The sequence below is a fragment of the Podarcis tiliguerta genome (assembly GCF_965153285.1).
Source record: "Podarcis tiliguerta genome assembly, chromosome: 13".
NCBI lineage: Eukaryota > Metazoa > Chordata > Lepidosauria > Squamata > Lacertidae > Podarcis > Podarcis tiliguerta.
The window spans coordinates 50275185-50295313 of record NC_139546.1 but is presented as its reverse complement, the minus strand read 5'-3'; the positions used below and the strand labels follow the sequence as shown (position 1 = coordinate 50295313).

Sequence of the window (20129 nt, the reverse complement as noted above, 5' to 3'; positions counted from 1 at the left end):
CCACTGCACTCCTAAACATTTTTTTTACAGAGAAAAAGCACTGTTGATAATAATAATAGGATAAGGGTAAAGGGACCCCTGACCATTAGGTCCAGTCGTGGCCGACTCTGGAGTTGCGGCGCTCATCTCGCTTTATTGGCCGAGGGAGCCGACGTACAGCTTCCGGGTCATGTGGCCAGCAGGACTAAGCCACTTCTGGTGAACCAGAGCAGCGCACGGAAAGGCTATTTACCTTCCCGCCGGAGTGGTACCTATTTATCTACTTGCACTTTGACGTGCTTTTGAGCTGCTAGGTGGGCAGGAGCAGGGACCAAGCGATAGGAGCTCACCCCGTCACGGGGATTCGAACCGCCGACCTTCTGATTGGCAAGTCCTAGGCTCTGTGGTTTACACCACAGCGCCGCCCACATCCCTAGCCATCTTCAAATATCTCATTGGCTGCCCCGTGGAAGATGGACCGAGCCTGTTTTCCGCTGGACCCAAACCACCAATGGAGATTCAAACTGCAAGAAAGATTCAATTCCAGCTGAGCATCAATAAGAACTCTTGGAAATGGAATGCATCTATTTCCGACTCCTGCCCATTGGCTGCTGCTAGCCTCCCCCTGCAATTCCATTGGCTGCCTCCTTGCAGGGGAGGGGGAAGAGATTTATAAAAGGGGTGTTCCTGGCACCTGCTGCCCACTCAGGGCGCCTGCTTGCCCACGGCTGCAACCATGAGGTCTTTTCCCCAGCTGTGTCTGTTCCTGCTAGCTGTTTGCCTGATGCCCAGGGCAACCCTCCATGCCAGCCCCCCGAAATTCCTACCCCCTGAGAGCCAGGTAAGGTTTGGGGAGAAACTAGAGGGGACAACTAGGGTGTTACGTTTGGGATTCTCAAAAATAGGAGTGGAGAGCAGATTTGTGCAGATTTTATTTTTTATTTTCCCCAGATATCAGGGGGCAAGATGGTAAGTTTCTAGGGAAATCAGGGTATGTGTGTTTTTAAATGAATTTTTTTTATTTAAGAAAGGGCATGCGCTTCAGCTGAATTAAAATTGTAATCCAAACAAACAACCAATTTTATAATTCGTGCCAATTTGGGCCGTTTCGTTCGCAATCCCTGGGAAGAATTATTGCAGGGGGTAGTGAAGACCCCTCCCTAAATTTTAATTATTTTATTTTGTTCCATAGAATTGTAGAGTCGGGGTATATGTTTGAGAGATACAGAAGTGAAGGGTGGCTTGCCTGTTTGGCATTATCTGTTCCACAACTTAAAAAAAAACCAAGAAAATTATGCGAAGCGGAGAATATTGTTTAGGGAGTGGGCGATTTCTGGGGTTGCTCCCAAATTCAGGGAGACAAGTATATGTTTGCTTGGTGGGAGGCGGGGAGAAGATCGACAGACTTGGAGAAAAGGAGGTTGTGGTCCTAAATCTGGGGTGGAAATTATTCCAGGGGAGTTAAGCAACCCACTTTTTCCTGTTGGAGGCGAGAGAATTGCTGGGTGATCTTCAGTTCCCTTCCAAACTTTGTGGGCTAGATTACTTTAGATCTCTGAAGACCTACAGATTTAATTTTTGTAGCCTAGCTTGGGACCACGAGTAGAAAAACACGTTTTTATTTATTCATTTGTATCTCCCCTTCCCCCCCACAAGGAGTTTAAGGTAGCTTGTGCCTGGCTCTCTCATTTAATCCCCACACAATAATCTTAGAATCATAGAATCATAGAGTTGGAAGAGACCACCAGGGCCATCGAGTCCAACCCCCTGCCAAGCAGGAAACACCATCAGAGCACTCCTGACATATGGTTGTCAAGCCTCTGCTTAAAGACCTCCAAAGAAGGAGACTCCTCCACACTCCTTGGCAGCAAATTCCACTGTCGAACAGCTCTTACTGTCAGGAAGTTCTTCCTAATGTTTAGGTGGAATCTTCTTTCTTGTAGTTTGGATCCATTGCTCCGTGTCCGCTTCTCTGGAGCCGCAGAAAACAACCTTTCTCCCTCCTCTAGGTGACATCTTTTTATATATTTGAACATGGCTATCATATCACCCCTTAGCCTCCTCTTCTCCAGGCTAAACATGCCCAGCTCCCTTAGCCGTTCCTCATCTTGCTAGATAGGTTAGTCTGAGAGAGAGCGACTGGCTCGAGGTCATCACAAAGCTTTATGTTCTAGCTGGGATTCGAACCCTGGTCTTCAAGGTCTTAGCCCCAAAACTCTAACCACTACACCACCCTGCCCTCCCGCAAATGCCTCTGTGGTGGCTGCTAAACTGAGGAACTTCCTCCCCACAGAGGCCTCCATTTTCAGATTCCAAATAATGTTGCAGATGCCCCTCTTTACCCTGACTGATCATAGATCCGTAGAGTAGAAAGGGACCCAGGGGTCATCTAGTCCAACCCCCTGCCGGCAGGCATTGTGGGTAATTTGCAGACTTGCATGGATTGGAGTGGGGTGTATGTATGACGTGTTCTTTATATAATAACGTATATATTTATTTCTTGACTGCGTATGTGTATATTTATAGAGTGTTCTTTATTTTGAGGGGGGGGGGATCTCCCCCAATTTTTTCCCTTTCCCCCACAACCAGGACTCCTCGGACCACCTCGTCCTGCGAGCCATCTCCGGCCTCCGGCGAGCCCACCACCCCGGCCCCCACCACTCCTCCCGCCCGCCTGCCCCCTGGCAGCCCCCCCGGGAGCGGAAAGCCGGCTGCAAGACTTTCTACTGGAAAACGCTCACCTCCTGCTAGAGCATCGCCTCCAGGGCTGCGTGTGTTACTGTGACCTCGTCGTGTGCACCCGATGTTTCAGACTACGATTCCCATCATCCATGGTGACTGGCTAAACCGACTCAGGATGATGGGATTTGTAGTCCTTTTCTTTTTCCTGGGAGGGGCGAGGTTGACGAAGGCATTCTTCAGCCTTGGGGTCTTCCCCCGACATCGTCGGACTGCAACTCCCATCGCCCGTGACTCAATCGGCGAAGCTGGCTCAGGACGATGGGATTTGTAGTCCGTAACGTCTGGAGGGTGCCAAGTTGGCCAATAGCGCTTGAAAATCTGCCTGCCTCTGTTTCCTCTTCTTCAGCCTTCAACTTTCCCCAGATCTATGTGGGACCCCTAACCCAACCCCTCCTAGTTAGCTTTCAACGCGATGTGCTAGCAAATCTGTGCTCAGGGCTGTCTTAAGTATATCTGGCGCCGTGGCGCAAAGATTGTGGCGGGCAGCGGCTGGAGGGTGGCTCCTCCGACGGGGAAGGGGTGAAGTCTGGACGCGACGCCTACCACCTCAGCTGGTCGCTTTGTGCCACGGTGACCATGGCAGTCAGCATGCCAAGTGAGCAGGCCTGGTTTTTCCCCTTTTAGCCTTCTGGCGCCCGGCAGAATTCAGCACCTGCAGGCTAAAAGAGAAATACCGAGCCGGCGCTCAGCGTGAGCGGCGTACGCGCCCTTGCTCGCTCAGCACCATAGCTGTCAACTTACAGATTTGAAAAAAAGGGACCAGCAGCCTCAAAAATAAGGGATCAGCAGCCAAAATAAGGGATTTTGCTTTGCTTATACAGAAATCCGGCACTGATGGAGCCAGGCTGCTTTTGCTGCGAGTGACTGTGTTTTGCAGGGGGTTGGACTAGATGATCCTAAGGGTCTACAACTCCCATCAAAGAAGAGGGGCAGACAAAACTGATGAACGACGTCTAGATGGCAAAGCTTGCAGGGAGAATTAGAAACCAGGAAGAGGACCCCTTTGATAAAGAATGGGGAAAGTTTATAATTTGGTTGAAAAGCTATTGTAAAGAGTTACAGGCATTGGTAGGATGGACAGAAAACTTGTAGTAAAAATTTGAACTATGGATGGACAAATGATTTATAAAAATAGAGTTATGAAAGGGTTGCAGAGGGGGAAATCACTACATTAAGATGCTGCACTGGCTGGAGGGGATGCTAAGCAGCACGTCGGGGCTGCCCTCGTCCTGGCGCCAGGAGTTCCATCGGCCCTTCCTCTCCCGAGAGAGAGGGAGAGAGATTCTCGCCCACGCTGCCCACGAGCCCGGCATGAGGCGTTTGCGGCGCCGCTGAAGCGCCGCCCTTCTGCGTCCCTCCCCATCCCCTCCTCTTCCTCCTCCCTCAGGCCGCCTCCGCTGCCACTGCCGCCTCCAGCTTCCCCTGGCAGCGCGGCGGAAGTCTCACAAGAAAGGGGCTGCCTGCCCGCCCGCCGCCACCCGTCTCCTTACGATACGCCCCTGAGGGGAAAAAGGGAGAGATGGAGACGCGGCAGCTCGTGCGCTCTGTCTCTCTCTCGCGGCGGAGGACCCCGAGCCGCTGCTTCCCTCCGGAGCCGGGGGAGCATGAAACCCGGGAAATTTAAGGGACAGCAGCGGGACACGGCGCTGGGATAAGGGAGTTTCCCGCCAAATAAGGGACAGTTGACAGCTATGCTCAGCACGTTCGTTCGGTGTTTCCCAGACTCTCGCCTGGCGCCCGGCAGAAAGTGGCGCCCTGGCATCCCGCGCCACTAGCCTCTATGGGTACGACGGGCCTGTCTGTGCTAATGGGTGTGTAGTGGTTTTCAGAACCTATTCGCTTCCCTCCACCCTCAGTCCGGATCAGGACCCCTGTAGCTTCCCTCTTTCTCTGTTGCCGCTTGTGAAATAAACTCTCTCTCCCCCTTTTTTTTTGGATATTGTAACATGTCGATGCTTCGCAATAAAGCTTTCTGGCTGTTTCATGGCTGTTTCATCCTTTTGCTAATCGTGGGTAGGGCCAGTTGCCTCGGCGGCCGTGGCCCTTTCTACACAGGGATCGTAGAATTGTAGAGCTTGGAAGGGACCCCTGAAGATCATCCAGTCCAGCCCCCCTGCGATGCAGGAATACGCAGCTGTCCTTTATGGGGATCAAACCTGCAACCTTGGCGCACCGCACTCTAACCAACTGAGCTATCCTGCTGCATTAATTGTGCATTGATAATGTAGACAATTGGACGATTCCACATTCAGTTGTGTTTGTGAAAGTTTTGAGGCAGACATAATTATTCATTTCCAGTTGGTACATTGAAGGTGAGTTAGACTAGATGATCCCTGCAGATCCCTTACAACTCTTCCGCTCTTCAATTCCATTATTCTATACTTCGCTCACTTCCTTAAGGGCCCAGAAATCCCATCTCTCGATCTACCCTCTCCCTTCAATATGGAAGAGCCCTTACCTCCCAAAAAAACCTGGTCGGCATCTAGAGGTTTCCGGGATAAATAATAATAATAATATATTGGGCGGCTCCCAACAGAATATTAAAAACACGATAAAACATCAGACATTTAAAACTTCCATGAACAGGGCTGCCTTCAGTTGTCTTCTAAAAGTCAGATAGTTGTTTATATGGCTTCGGCTGTATTAAATGTACTTGGCTATAAGATTGAGGGGGTTTGGGTTTGCATGCACGAAAAATGCCTGATGGCAGCTGCAAGTAAGCTAGGATAGCATGTAATTGATAACAACAACAACAACAACAACAATTTATTACTTATACCCCGTCCATCTGGCTGGGTTTCCCCAGCCACTCTGGGTGGCTCACAACAGAATATGGAAAACACGATAAAACATCAAACATTCAAAACTTCCCTAAACAGGGCTGCCTTCAGATATATTCTAAAAGTCAGGTGGGAGGGAGTTCCACAGGGTGGGTGCCACCACCGAGAAGGCCCTCTGCCTGGTTCCCTGTAACTTGGCTTCTCGCAGGGAGGGAACCGCCAGAAGGCCCTCAGAGCTGGACCTCAGTGTCCGGGCTGGACGATGGGGGTGGAGACGCTCCTTCAGGTCTACTGGGCCTTTGAAGCTGTTTAGGGTTTTCAAGGTCAGCACCAACACTTTGACTTGTGCTCGGAAATGTCCTGGCAGCCAATGTAGGTCTTTCAGGAACGGAGACAACTCTCATCCTCTCTAATCGTCAATCATGCTGGCTGTTAACAGCTGTAGCCTGTGAACATCTGGAGGAACATAGATGATGTTCTCTACCCAAGTCTCAACCCTGAATTCTGTGTCTTGTACCTTTCTGATAAAAAAAACAAAAACTCTCCAGTGGGCAGGACTCGAACCCACAGCTTCAGGTTACGAGGAAGGAGATTCCAGCTAAACATCAGGAAGAACTTTCCGGCAGTAAGAGCCATTTGACAGTGGAACGGTCTCTTTCCTTCGGAGATTTTAAGCCATCTGCCGGGGAGATTTTAGCTGAGATTCTTGCATTGCAAGGGGGCTGGGATGGATGACCTCTGGGGTCCCTTGTAGGATTCTGCAGCCTTGACGTTCCCCACCCCTCCTCCAGAACCCCATTCCACCTCCAGAAACCCACAGGTCTCCCCCTGGGTTTGCGAAGGAAGCGTGAGACGCGCCTGGGTTATCCCCACGCTTTTCTAATAACCTTTCCCCTTGACGGAGATTAAACCTGACGGAGGTTTTTATGTAAAAAGGGTTTTAATTACCCCCTGGGAGGAAGGAGAGCGTGGGCACCAAAAGAGGTGCGGGAAGACGAGGCAGAGACGGGGGCCAACCACGCAGGGTGGGCGGACAGGCCAGCGGTCACCCTAATATTTTGCTAATGGGAACTGGCTGGCCTGGAATGCTCCCCAGAGAGTCATCTGGGTTTGTCAATTCCGTCGGATCCTGTCCCTTACGCAGTGGCGTAGCGTGGGGGGTGCAGGGGGGGCCAGCCACACCGGGCGCAACATCTGGGGGTTAGGGGGCACAAATCCACAGGTTAGGGGGCGCAAATCCACGGGTTAGGGGGCGCAAATTACTTGCTTTGCCCCGGGTGCTGACAACCCACGCTACGCCACTGCCCTTACGGACACTAAGGCCCAAGGTGTTTCGGGGCTAGAGGTGGGGGAAAACAAACTACACCTCCTCCTTCCATCCCATAATGGACGGAGAGCCCACCTCCAGAGGGTCTCCTCTGGGGCAAGGCCGAGGAAGTGAAAGGTTGCTGTGGATGTAAGAGTGCGCAGGATCAGGCCAAGAAGGGCCCATTGAGCCCAGCATCCTGTTCTCGCAGTGGCCAACCACAATAGGAAAACCCACAAACAGGATTCGAACTGGTATCCGCAGGCACTGCTGCCTCGGGGCTGTGCTCCCGTGATGAATTACTCTAATCCAGGCATTCCCAACTTGCCAGATGTTTTGGCCTACAACTCCCATGATCCCTAGCGAACAGGACCCGTGGTCAGGGATGATGGGAGTTGTAGTCCAGAACATCTGGAGGGCCAAAGGTTGGGGGTGCCTGCTCTAATCCTTCTTTAAAGGTCCTGTGTGAGTGCCTGGAGGCGGTTGGAGGATGGATGGGGGCTGACAGACTGAGGTTGAATCCTGACAAGACAGAAGTACTGTTTTTGGGAGACAGGAGGCGGGCGTGGAGGACTCCCTGGTCCTGAATGGGGTAATTGTGCCCCCGAAGGACCAGGTGCGCAGCCTGGGAGCCATTTTGGACTCACCGCTGTCCATGGAGGTGCAGGTCAGTTCTGTGTCCAGGGCAGCTGTCTACCAGCTCCATCTGGTACGCAGGATGAGACCCTACCTGCCCGCAGACTGTCCGGCCAGAGTGGTGCATGCTCTGGTTATCTCCCGCTTGGACTACTGCCATGCGCTCTACGTGGGGCTACCTTTGAAGGTGACCCGGAAACTACAACTAATCCAGAATGCGGCAGCTAGACTGGTGACTGGGAGTAGCCGCCAGGACCACATAACACCCGTCTTGAAAGATCTACACTGGCTCCCAGTACGTTTCCGAGCACAATTCAAAGTGTTGGTGCTGACCTTGAAAGCCCTAAACGGCCTCAAAGGCCCAGTAGACCTGAAGGAGCATCTCCACCCCCATCGTTCTACCCGGACACTGAGGTCCAGCTCCGAGGGCCTTCTGGCAGTTCCCTCCCTGCGAGAAGCCAAGTTACAGGGAACCAGGCAGAGGGCCTTCTTGGTGGTGGCGCCCGCCCTGTGGAACTCCATCCCACCAGATGTCAAAGAGAAAAACAACTACCAAACTTTTAGAAGACATCTGAAGGCAGCCCTGTTTAGGGAAGCGTTTAATGTTTAATTGGTTATTGAATTTTAGTGTTTTGTTGGAAGCCGCCCAGAGTGGCTGGGGAAACCCAGCCAGATGGGCGGGGTATAAATAATAAATTATTATTATTATTATTATTATTATTATTATTATTATTATTAGTGTTTGGTGGCCTTTAATGCTTCTGGGTACCAGTTTCTGGAAACCACAGGCGGCGAGAGTGCTGGTCTTGTATTCGAATCCTGCTAGCAGGTTTCAGACAGGTTGGCCACAGACATTGGCCGGATGCAGCTGGCGCTGATGTTCTCGTGCACCAAAAAGCGGACAGGAATTTTAAAAAGGTCACAGGGTGTTTTTCTTCTGAAGGCTCCAACAGAAGCATTTTACGGATTTCCCCGGGGAGAACGTCTCAGAGATAAAGGGTTGCGTCAGAGAGGGATCCCCGTTAAAGGTTGCAATTGCTCTCGACAGTTCCCAGCGGGGGCAGCAAAATGGCCATACCTCCCGCAGTTCTGCGGCTCTGGGTCAGGAAAGCCACGGGCCGTGGGTGGGTATGCCAAGGCAGACCCTGAATAAAAAACTATTTATTTGCTTACTGGATCTATTTATTTAGATATCTATTTGGGCTTTGCACAAGCACCACTGTGAGAGCAGGATATTGGGCAAAAAGGACAGCTGGCGGGTGGTGCTGTGGGTTAAACCACAGAGCCTAGGACTTGCCAATCAGAAGGTCAGCGGTTCAAATCCCCGCAATGACGGGGTGAGCTCCCGTTGCTCAGTCCCTGCTCCAGCCAACATAGCAGTTCGAAAGCACACCAGTGCAAGTAGATAAATAGGTACCGCTCTGGCGGGAAGGTAAACGGCATTTCCGTATGCTCTGGTTTCCGTCACGGTGTTCCATTGCGCCAGAAGCGGTTTAGTCCTGCTGGCCACATGACCCGGAAAGCTGTCTGCGGACAAACACCGGCTCCCTCGGCCTGATAGTGAGATGAGCGCCCCATAGTCGCCTTTGACTGGACTTAACCGTCCAGGGGTCCTTGACCTTTTATGTTTTAAGATGCAGTAGGAAAAGATTTAAGGGACGCAGGTGGCGCTGTGGGTTAAACCACAGAGCCTAGGGCTTGCCGATCAGAAGGTTGGCGGTTCGAATCCCCACTACGCGGTGAGCTGCCGTTGCTCGGTCCCTGCTCCTGCCAACCTAGCAGTTCGAAAGCACACCAGTGCAAGTAGATAAATAGGTACTGCTCTGGTGGGAAGGTAAACGGCATTTCCGTGCACTGCTCTGGTTCACCAGAAGCGGCTTAGTCCTGCTTGCCACATGACCCGGAAGCTGTACACCGGCTCCCTCAGCCAATAAAGCAAGATGAGCGCCACAACCCCAGAGTCGGCCACGACTGGACCAAACGGTTAGGGGTCCCTTTACCTTTACCTAGGAAAAGATTTGCAATGGAAACCATGAGGGATTGGAGAGAGGTCCAAGGATTCAATGAATCCTATCTATGTTTAAAGTTGATTGTATTTGAATGGAAATATTTGTAAAAACTGAAAATAAATTTTGGAAAAAACACAACGAAACAACAACAGGCTTACAAAACTACTACAGGCTTTTATTTAAAGGTATAGTCTGTATTTCGCTATGGAATCCTCTAATGTTTCACAGGAAGAAATCTGCGTAAAGTATAGTCTCCTGCAAATTTTTTCCTTCCTCTCCCTTTTCCCAACAAGGTTAGTCAAATGAAATAAACTCTTTATGTACAGTATAAACTCTGTTATGTATAACAGCAGGGGGCGCTCTTTGGCCTTGCCATTTAGCAGGGAGTTCAGCGACTGATTTTCTCTTTCCCGTGTTCCCGCAACCTTTGCAAGGCATCCAGATCAAGAACCATGCAGTGCAAATCTTCGGAGTTGGTGGTGTCGTGAGCCCCCAGGCGGACGTAAAACTCCTTGGCCGGCCGGTTCCATTCCATGGCGACAAACTTCATCTCCACGCAGCCGGCCTCCAGGGCAATCTACGTCCGAGGAGGACGACAGAGAAGGGACATAGAACAAAGATTCGCTAAAAAAGCCAATGCAATTCTGGGCTGCATCAATAGGAGTATAGCATCTAGATCAAGGGAAGTAATAGTGCCACTGTATTCTGCTCTGGTCAGACCTCACCTGGAGTACTGTGTCCAGTTCTGGGCACCACAGTTCAAGAAGGACACTGACAAACTGGAACGTGTCCAGAGGAGGGCAACCAAAATGGTCAAAGGCCTGGAAACGATGCCTTATGAGGAACGGCTAAGGGAGCTGGGCATGTTTAGCCTGGAGAAGAGGAGGTTAAGGGGTGCTATGATAGCCATGTTCAAATATATAAAAGGATGTCACATGGAGGAGGGAGAAAGGTTGTTTTCTGCTGCTCCAGAGAAGCGGACACGGAGCAATGGATCCAAACTACAAGAAAGAAGATTCCACCTAAACATTAGGAAGAACTTCCTGACAGTAAGAGCTGTTTGACAGTGGAATTTGCTGCCAAGGAGTGTGGTGGAGTCTCCTTCTTTGGAGGTCTTTAAGCAGAGGCTTGACAACCATATGTCAGGAGTGCTCTGGTGGTGTTTCCTGCTTGGCAGGGGGTTGGACTCGATGGCCCTGGTGGTCTCTTCCAACTCTATGATTCTATGATTCTATGGATTTACATATAAGCTAAATAAACTACAGTGGACGCTCGGGCTGCTCCAAATGCTATCCCAGATATCCCAGTCTGGTTAGCCCCCTAAAAACTCTGATACCCCATAATACAATATACTCCCACAGAAACTACCTCACACTGCGTTTAAAACCAAAATCGCATTTGGATAGACACTGTTTCTCAGGGTGCCTGCATTCTGCTATTTCTAATTATTAGTAGTTTGCATCATATATTTACATTTCTTATTATTTCATGTTATAGCAAGTTTCCCGAGACTAGATCATGAGTCTTTGTAAATTGTGTTCATAAAGGAACTTTCGTTATCGCCAAATGCCAATGTGTTTGCATTATGAGCTTAGCTATGAGTAAAAAATCCTTTTAAGTTAGAGCTTAGTAATTATTTCACTATTAATATACTTCTTCTTAATTGCATTTTACTATTAATATTCTTCTACTTAATCGTATTTCAGTTCAGCGATTACTTTGATTAATGTCTCAACAAAGGAAACTGATCTGTAAAAAATGTCACTTGAAAAGAAAAGAGGGACATTGCACATACTTTGGAAACCAAGAAAATCTTTAGTAAAAATACATTTTAAAAAATTGCTTTGATAAAATTTTGTTATGTGCAAATGGCTTTAGATACCTATTAGGTCCATAAATTGTCATATAGCATATATTCAACACAAAAAAACAGTGATAATTTGGACATACAGTGGTGCCTCGCAAGACGAAATTAATTCGTTCTGCGAGTCTCTTCGTCTAGCGTTTTTTTCGTCTTGCGAAGCAACCCTATTAGCGGCTTAGCGGATTAGCGCTATTAGTGGTTTAGCGGCTATTAGCGGCTATTAAAGGCTTAAGGGATTAGCGGATTAGCTGCTAAAAGGCTATTAGCGGTTTAGCGGTTTAGAAAAAGGGGGTGGGGAGCGGAAAAAAATCTCAAGACTCGCAAGACATTTTCCATCTTGCGAAGCAAACCCATAGGGAAATTCGTCCTGCGAAGCGCATCGAAAAATGGAAAACCCTTTCGTCTAGCGGGTTTTCCGTCTTGCGAGGCATTCGTCTTGCGGGGCACCACTGTATAAAGGGCCCCATTACCTTCAGTACCTTAGGGCCTCAATAAACCTAAATCCGGCCCTGGGTGCATTGCAGAGGGTTAGGCTACATGACTCTCGGGGTCCCTTCCGACTCAGCAATTGTAGGACCTTGCCTTGAAAACACTCCCCACGCCACTCGGACGGGTGTGTTCATCAGTATGCGGATGATACCCAGCTCTACCTCTCTTTCAAATCAGAACCAGTGAAGGTCCTGTGTGAGTGTCTGGAGGCGGTTGGAGGATGGATGGCGTCTAACAGATTGAGGTTGAATCCATACAATAGAGAAGTGCTGTTTTGGGGGAACAGGGGGCGGGCAGGTGTGGAGGACTCCCTGGTCCTGAATGGGGTAACTGTGCCTCTGAAGGACCAGGTGCGCAGCCTGGGAGTCATTTTGGACTCACAGCTGTCCATGGAGGCGCAGGTCAATTCTGTGTCCAGGGCAGCCGTCTACCAGCTCCATCTGGTACGCAGTATGAGACCCTCCCTGCCTGCGGACTGTCTGGCCAGAGTGGCGCATGCTCTGGTTATCTCCCACTTGGACTACTGCAATGCGGTCTACATGGGGCTACCTTTGAAGGGGACCCGGAAACTACAACTACAACTACAACTAATCCAGACTGGGGACTGGGAGTGGCTGCTGAGACCACATAACACCAGTCTTGAAAGACCTACATTGGCTCCCAGGATGTTTCTGAGCACAATTCAAAGTGTTGGTGCTGACCTTGAAAGCCCTAAACGGCCTCAAAGGCCCAGTATACCTGAAGGAGCGTCTCCACCCCCATCGTTCAGCCTGGGCACTGAGATCCAGCGCCGAGGGCCTTCTGGCAGTTCCCTCACTGCGAGAAGTGAGGTTGCAGGGAACCAGGCAGAGGGCCTTCTCTGTGGTGGCGCCTGCCCTGTGGAACGCCCTCCCACCAGATGTCAAGGAAATAAACAGCTATCTGACTTTTAGAAGACATCTGAAGGCAGCCCTGTTTAGGGAAGTTTTGAATGTTTGATGTTTTATTGTGTTTTTCATATTCTGTTGGGAGCCGCCCAGAGTGGCTGGGAAAACCCAGCCAGATGGGTGGGGTATAAATTATTATTATTATTATTATTATTATTATTATTATTATTATTATTCCCTCCCCCTGCCCAAAAGGATCCTGGGAACTGTAGTCCACTAAGGATGCTGAGCGCTGTTCAGAAATTTGTCCTCCCAATCTGGGGCCCTCCAGATGTTTTGGGCTGCAGCAGGCGCAGGGGGTTGGGATAGATGATCCTTGAGGTTCCCTTCCAACTCTACGATTCCATAAGGATGGCAACCCTTTTACTCATTCTGATGTAGGGGCTGTATTCTGGGCTGGAGGTGGGGCCACCAGAAATTGGAACGCCTTTTCGGGGAGCAGGAGGCGGCTGCAAACTATAGATCCCAGGAAATGATCAAAATATAAGCAGGATTTCAGGCTTTCAACTCACCTCTGCTACTTTGCTCAATAGCTGCTTCCCGATTCCTTTGCCTGGCGGAGAAGGTGGACAGAAAGAGGAGTCAGTATGAACCGCAACAAAAACAGCCTTCCCCAACTTGGCGCCTGCCGGCCATTTGGAACCACAACTCCCACCAGCCGCGGCGCCGATGGGAGTTGTAGCGCAAAGCAGCCGGAGGGCGCCGGCTTCCGAATAAGAACTCCCCCAAAAAAACTAGGGCATTCCATAAAAAGCACACAGATTAATAGTCAAACGTTGGACTGCAAAACATTATAAATGGACCATAGCAGGGGCAAACCAGAAGAATCCAATTTTTGTTTTTTGTTTTTTTGTTTATAAAATATTTATTAAGGGTTTGGAAATTACGGAAAAAAGAAAAAGAGAGAAAGGGAAACAATATAAATTTAACAAAACATACATTACAATTACAAAAAAAAGAAAAAGAAAAAAAAAGACCACTACAACAATACAGAAAAAAAGGAAAAAAGAGAAAAATGAAAAGAAGGGGGGAAAAACAACACACACATCCAATATTCCATATCTTTACCTTTCATTAACTTGGTTCATCGACCTCCTCACACCTCCCTTTTTTGTATTCTATTTCAATTAACTGTTTCAGCAAATTCTTTCCATCTTGCTCAATTTTTGTTCTATAATTAAACTTAACAATCTAACCTTAAATTTTTCATTTTATCCCGTTATCAATCCACTTTTACTTAAATCTTCAGTACATTTCTGCTAAAACCATATGACTTCATTCCAGCATCCTTCTAACATCAGAAGAATCCAATTTTTGAACTATAACTGGTGTGATTCTTCAGACATTTGCCAGAACCTCATTGCAGCAAGTTCTGACGCTATAATTCCCAATTCTCTCACTGGACTGTAAATGAGAGAAGAGACCGGGCGTCGGAGTCCAAAGTTTCTTTTTAAACTGCAGCATAAGAGATAAGCGAGAATGGAACCATTTTAACGCCAGCGAAGTTACTCTTTATTTACGAAAGGAGGAGAAAGGATGGGAACAATTTTTGCAGGCTGTGTGGCTCTTCCTTGTGCTGAGTTGTAAAGAAAATGACCATAATAAAGCATGTTTTCACTTATGTAAAAGGCAGTTAAATAGGAGGGCGTTGCACAATTACACCAGTCTTACTCTGAGGTGTAACTTCTTTTAGAAACAGGAGCAACCTCAGTTTTGAAAGGGCTCCTTCTACTTTGGTTCTGCCCACAACCTCTTTCGAAATCCTTTATCTATATTATAGATTCTCGTCTAATTGCCAACACCTTTGTAAGTGATTTTGTTCTAACTCCACATACTTTCTCCCAGGTCCATAGTCCGGTGACCTAGAGTAGCTCTTGATAATCTTTGTGCCCAAACACACACAGCCTAGTTTTTTTAAGAATCACAGAACTGGAAAGTTGGGAGGGACATGAGGGGTCATCTAGCCTGACCCACAGTGTGCCACTCTGTAGTTAAAGGTAAAGGTAAAGGGACCCCTGATCATTAGGTCCAGTCATGACCGGCTCTGGGGTTGCGGTGCTCATCTCGCTTTATTGGCCGAGGGAGCCGGCGTACAGCTTCCGGGTCATGTGGCCGGCATGACTAAGCCGCTTCTGGCGAACCAGAGCAGCGCACGGAAACGCCGTTTACCTTCCCGCCAGAGCGGTACCTATTTATCTACTTGCACTTTGATGTGCTTTCAAACTGCTAGGTTGGCAGGAGCAGGGACCGAGCAACGGGAGCTCACCCCGTCGCGGGGATTCGAACCGCCGACCTTCTGATCGGCAAGTCCCAGGCTCTGTGGTTTAACCCACAGCGCCACCCGCATCCCTTCTACTGTGTAGTTAACTAGGAGAATAATTCATTGATGTGGCAGTCCTACACTCAGAAGTACAGTGGTACCTCAGGTTACATACGCTTCAGGTTACAGATTCCGCTAACCCAGAAATAGTGCTTCAGGTTAAGAACTTTGCTTTAGAATGAGAACAGAAATCGTGCTCCGGCAGCAGCGGGAGGCCCCATTAGATAAAGTGGTACCTCAGATTAAGAACAGTTTCAGGTTAAGAACAGACCTCCGGAACCAATTAAGGACTTAACCCGAGGTACCACTGTAAACCCCGCTGAGTTTAACAGGACCTACCAGATTTCAGAATTTGGTACAGAATTTCAGCCTGAAGCTTTGGCACAACAACCAAAGAATGCGGCAGCTAGACTGGTGACTGGGAGCGGCCGCCTATACCATATAACACCCGTCTTGAAAGACCTACACTGGCTCCCAGTACGTTTCCGAGCACAATTCAAAGTGTTGGTGCTGACCTTGAAAGCCCTAAACGGCCTCAAAGGCCCAGTAGACCTGAAGGAGCGTCTCCACCCCCATCGTTCTGCCCAGACACTGAGGTCCAGCTCCGAGGGCCTTTTGGCGGTTCCCTCCCTGCAAGAAGTGAGGTTGCAGGGAACCAGGAAGAGGGCCTTCTCGGTGGTGGCACCCGCCCTGTGGAACGCCCTCCCAGCAGATGTCAAGGAAATAAACAACTACAGTGGTGCCTCACAAGACGAAAAGAATCCGTTCAGTGAGTCTCTTCGTCTTGCGGTTTTTTTCGTCTTGCGAAGCAAGCCCATTAGCGGATTAGCGCTATTAGCGGTTTAGCGGCTATTAGCGGCTATTAAAGGCTTAAGGGATTAGCGGATTAGCTGCTAAAAGGCTATAAGCGGCTATTAAAGGCTTAAGGGATTAGCGGATTAGCTGCTAAAAGGCTATTAGCGGCTTAGATCAGCTGTTAGGCGGCTTAGCTATCAGCTGTCAAGCGGCTTAGCTAACAGCTGTTAAGCGTCTTACGGGCTTGGGAAAAAGGGGGGGAGGGGGGAAAAACCCCAGGAATCGCAAGACATTTTCGTCTTGCGAAGCAAGCCCATAGCAAATTCGTTTTGCGAAGCACCTCCAAAACGGAAAACCCTTTCGTCTAGCGGGTTTTCCGTCTTGCGAGGCATTCGTCTTGCGGGGCACCACTGTACCTGACTTTTAGAAGACACCTGAAGGCAGCCCTCTTTAGGGAAGTTCTGGGACCTTCTGATCGGCAAGTCCTAGGCTCTGTGGTTTAACCCACAGCACCACCCGCGTCTCTGTTCATAAACTAAGCTGTTCTTAAACCAAGGTACCACTGTATTGTATTTTAATATTTTGTTGGAAGCCGCCCAGAGTGGCTGGGGAGACCCAGCCAGATGGGCAGGGTATAAATGATAAATGATGATGATGATAATCATCATCATCATCATCTGCGATTCTGGCATTGCTGAGGGTTGGGCTAGATGACCCCCAGGTGTCCCTTTCCAGCTCTACCATTCTATATACCCAGCAGAAAAGCTGAGTTGTAGCATCTTCTCCGAGGAAGGAGAGAGGAGACTCTTGATTGGTCGACAGGATCCCCCAGGTGCGTCGCAGCCCCTGACACTGCTGTAACTTGGCCAGACGCTCCCGGATGATGCCCTCACGTACCTCTGAATTCTGCCACCACGTAGAGGTTTTCTAGGTACACCATTCTCCCGTGGTTGACGTTGTACCCAAAGAAGTACAGGGCATGGCCAATCGGACGAGCTGCAGTGGGGAAAATAGCAAAGGATAGGTCTTCGTGCAATGGAGTAAACGGTGGTAGGAGAAAAAATTATTCCTCTTGCTCTGTCCTTTCAACTTACTTGCACTTTACACCTTGGAGTAATTTACACGAAGGAGCTGAGCTTAGGGTGGGGTGCATTGGAGGAAATAGCAAATTTCATGCAATAGAGTAAATGGTGGTAGGAGAAAAAATTTCTTCCTCTTGCTCTGCCCCTCCAACTTACTAGTACTTTACACCTTGGAGTAATTTACACCAAGGAGCTGAGCTTAGGGTGGGGGGTGCATTGGGGGAAATAGCAAATATCATGCAATAGAGTAAATGGTAGTAGGAGAAAAAACTTCTTCCTCTTGCTCTGCCCCTTCAACTTACTAGTACTTTACACCTTGGAGTAATTTACACCAAGGAGCTGAGCTTAGGGGGGGGGCGCACTGGGGGAAATAGCAAAGGATAGGTTTTCATGCAACGGAGTAAACGGCGGTAGGAGAGAGGAAATTTCTTCCTCTTGCTCTGTCCCTCCAACTTACTAGCACTTTACACCTTGGAGTAATTGACACCAAGGAGCTGAGCTTAGGGTGGGGGTGGCCCTTACCTGGCTTGCACCCATTTTCCACAGGCTGTTCAGCCAGGAGGCATTTGAAGAAGGGGTCCTTGCCAAAGCCGTCCGCTTTTAAAACTGCGTGCCGGGAAGGAAAACAAGGAAGGAAAAAGTGTTTTAGGTCGAGTCCACTCTTGACCTGGCCAAACGGAATTGCAGAGTTGGAAGGGACCTGGAGGTCATCTAGTCCAACCCCCTGCAATGCCGGAATCGCGATTCAAGAATCCCCAACAGATGGCTATCAAACCTGTTTAAAAACCTCTGAAAGAGAGTCCACCATTTCCCAAAGGAGTCCGTTCCAGTTTCAAACCGCTTTCACTACCCTAAAATTCTTGCTAATGTTGAGTTGGACTCTCCCGTTTTGCCGTCGTTTAGGGTGGAGCCGCAACCAACGAAAGAGGCAGAGTCAACGAATTGTGGTAGTGTTGTGCAGTGGTTAGAGGGAACTCAAGAAGAGCCTTCTGATTGATGATTTTTATTGCTTCATCTTTTTGGGGGGGAAGCAGTTTTGAGGGTGTTTTGTTTTTTTGTTTTACAATCAAGCGGTGTACAAAACCGATCACATAAATAAATATGAAACAGAAAAGTCCCAGTATGCTATATTAACTATATTAACCAGTAAGAACTTAAAAGAAAACTCCGGACTGCATCGCCACTTGCTTAAGAGCGATGGGCTGATTTGTATTTGCAACATTTTGGGGGTAACAAGTTTAGAGGCAGTTTGCAGCAAAACTTCCTGGAACTCTTTATTGGCAAGGAGAGAGCTTATGGATTCGCACCCGGCACGCCTAACGCAGCACTCCCAGCCTTACCTTGAGAATTGATCGTCACATCCTCCAGTAAGTGGTGAAAGTCAGCAATTTCCTGGGCGGATTGAAGAACAGAAAGCAGGCATTCAGGTCAACGTTCAAAAGCTCCCTGGCGCTGGGCCAGGCCTCACCCAGGATTGTGTGCCAGACTTCTTCAGAGTAGTGATCTACTATGAGTGGTGTTGTTAGAGTTGGACGGGACCCCAAGGGACATCTAGCTGAGCCCCGGCCCCCGCAATGCAGGAATCTTTAGCCTGATGTGGAACTCGAACCCGTGACCCTCAGATGAAGGAGTCTTGTGCTCTACCAACCTGAGCCCAGCACAAGGGCTGGATTTAGATCTGATGAGGCCCTAAGCAAGGTAATGGGGCCCTTTCTATGTCCTGCTGTCCTTTGTCAAAACCAAATTGTCGCTGTTTTTTGTGTTGAATATATGCTATACGGTCATTTATGGACCTAAAAAGTATAGCAGTTTGAAAGCACGTCAAAGTGCAAGTAGATAAATAGGTACCGCTCTGGTGGGAAGGTAAATGGCGTTTCCGTGCGCTGCTCTGATTCGCCAGAAGCGGCTTAGTCCTGCTGGCCACATGACCCGGAAGCTGTACGCCGGCTCCCTCGGCCAATAAAGCGAGATGAGCGCCGCAACCCCAGAGTCGGTCACGACTGGACCTAACGGTCAGGAGTCCCTTTACCTTTAAAGCCATTTATTTTATTCATTTTTTATCTTATATTTTGGAAATGTACATCCAGTTGTTTTTTCCTTTTAATTTTTTTGGGACCCCCATAATTTGGAATATATAATTTGGTTTGATTGAAAACTTTTAATAAATATTTTTTTTAATGGGGGGTGGGGCAAGAGTGTGGAGCCTTGAGCTATAGCTTGTTTAGCTTATGCGTAAACCTGGCACTGCCCAGCACTACCCTGTTCTCACAGTGGCGAGAAACCCGTCAGCGGGATTCGAACTCAAGACCGCACTCACGTGTATCAAGCTCATGAGATTCTCGCAATCCTCGACGGTGGCTTCTCGGATGACACACTCCATGCTCCTCCGCCGGTGACGCGCGTCTCCAAAGCCTCCGTTGCGTTACCAGGAACCTGATTTTTTTATCATACGCCTCGCCCCACCCGTGGCAGGCGCAGGCTTCCCGATCCCTCGTGAAAAAGTGAGATCTATTCCCACCTGGGAAGATTCGTGCCGGCGAGAGGTGGGAAAGTGCGACTCCGAAGTCGCGGCGCAAAGCGTGGGAGTTTTTAACTCCAGCGGAGGAGCGCGTCTCTAAGTCGCCTGGGGCGGGGGGGGGAGGGGAGTGGGCGCCCGCCCACGCAAAAGGGGCGGGGCAAGCGGTAGAGAACAAAGGGAGAACGGCAGCCAGCCCCCACCTGAGCGGGGGGGGGGGGCTGTTGCATCCTTCTGCCACCCCCTCCCCAGATGTGTGGGGATGCGCCAACCGTGCGCCCGAGCATTGGACTTGCCATGGGTGGGCAGCTGCGCCCCCCTCGCCCCATCAAGTAAGACAGTAAAAATGCTTCTCTAGCTGACCAGTCACGTCGGTTCTGCACCCCCCCCAAAAAAGTCGTCCCCCCCAAAAAAAACCGTCCTGGCTACCTCCATGCATCCGTGCTGCTCCCGGGCCCCAACAAAGTAGTTTCACGTTGCGGTTGGGGCGGGGGCGAGCATCATCCTGGCAACTAGTCCTTTAGTCGTGTCCGCCTCTTCGTGGCCCCCTGGACTAGAGCACGCCAGGCCCTCCTGTCTTCCACTGCCACCCGCAGTTTGGTCAAACTCATGCTGGTAGCTTCGAGAACACTGTCCCACCATCTCGTCCTCTGTCGCCCCCTTCTCCTTGTGCCCTCCATCTTTCC

At 49.5% G+C, this 20129-nt stretch overlaps 1 protein-coding gene across 1 annotated transcript; it reads right to left on the bottom strand.

The window, feature by feature from the left end:
* Positions 1-9602: 9602 nt before the first annotated feature.
* On the bottom strand, positions 9603-19543 carry LOC310663174 (thialysine N-epsilon-acetyltransferase-like). The gene is made up of 6 exons (XM_083410842.1): positions 19246-19543; positions 18269-18320; positions 17451-17534; positions 16744-16842; positions 13244-13284; positions 9603-10029 (listed from the first exon to the last, which is right to left on the bottom strand). The coding sequence occupies exons 1-6, from the start codon at positions 19306-19308 to the stop codon at positions 9841-9843; spliced, it is 528 nt and encodes a 175-aa protein (XP_083266968.1). The 5' UTR covers positions 19309-19543; the 3' UTR covers positions 9603-9840.
* Between the last annotated feature and the right edge of the window lie 586 nt (positions 19544-20129).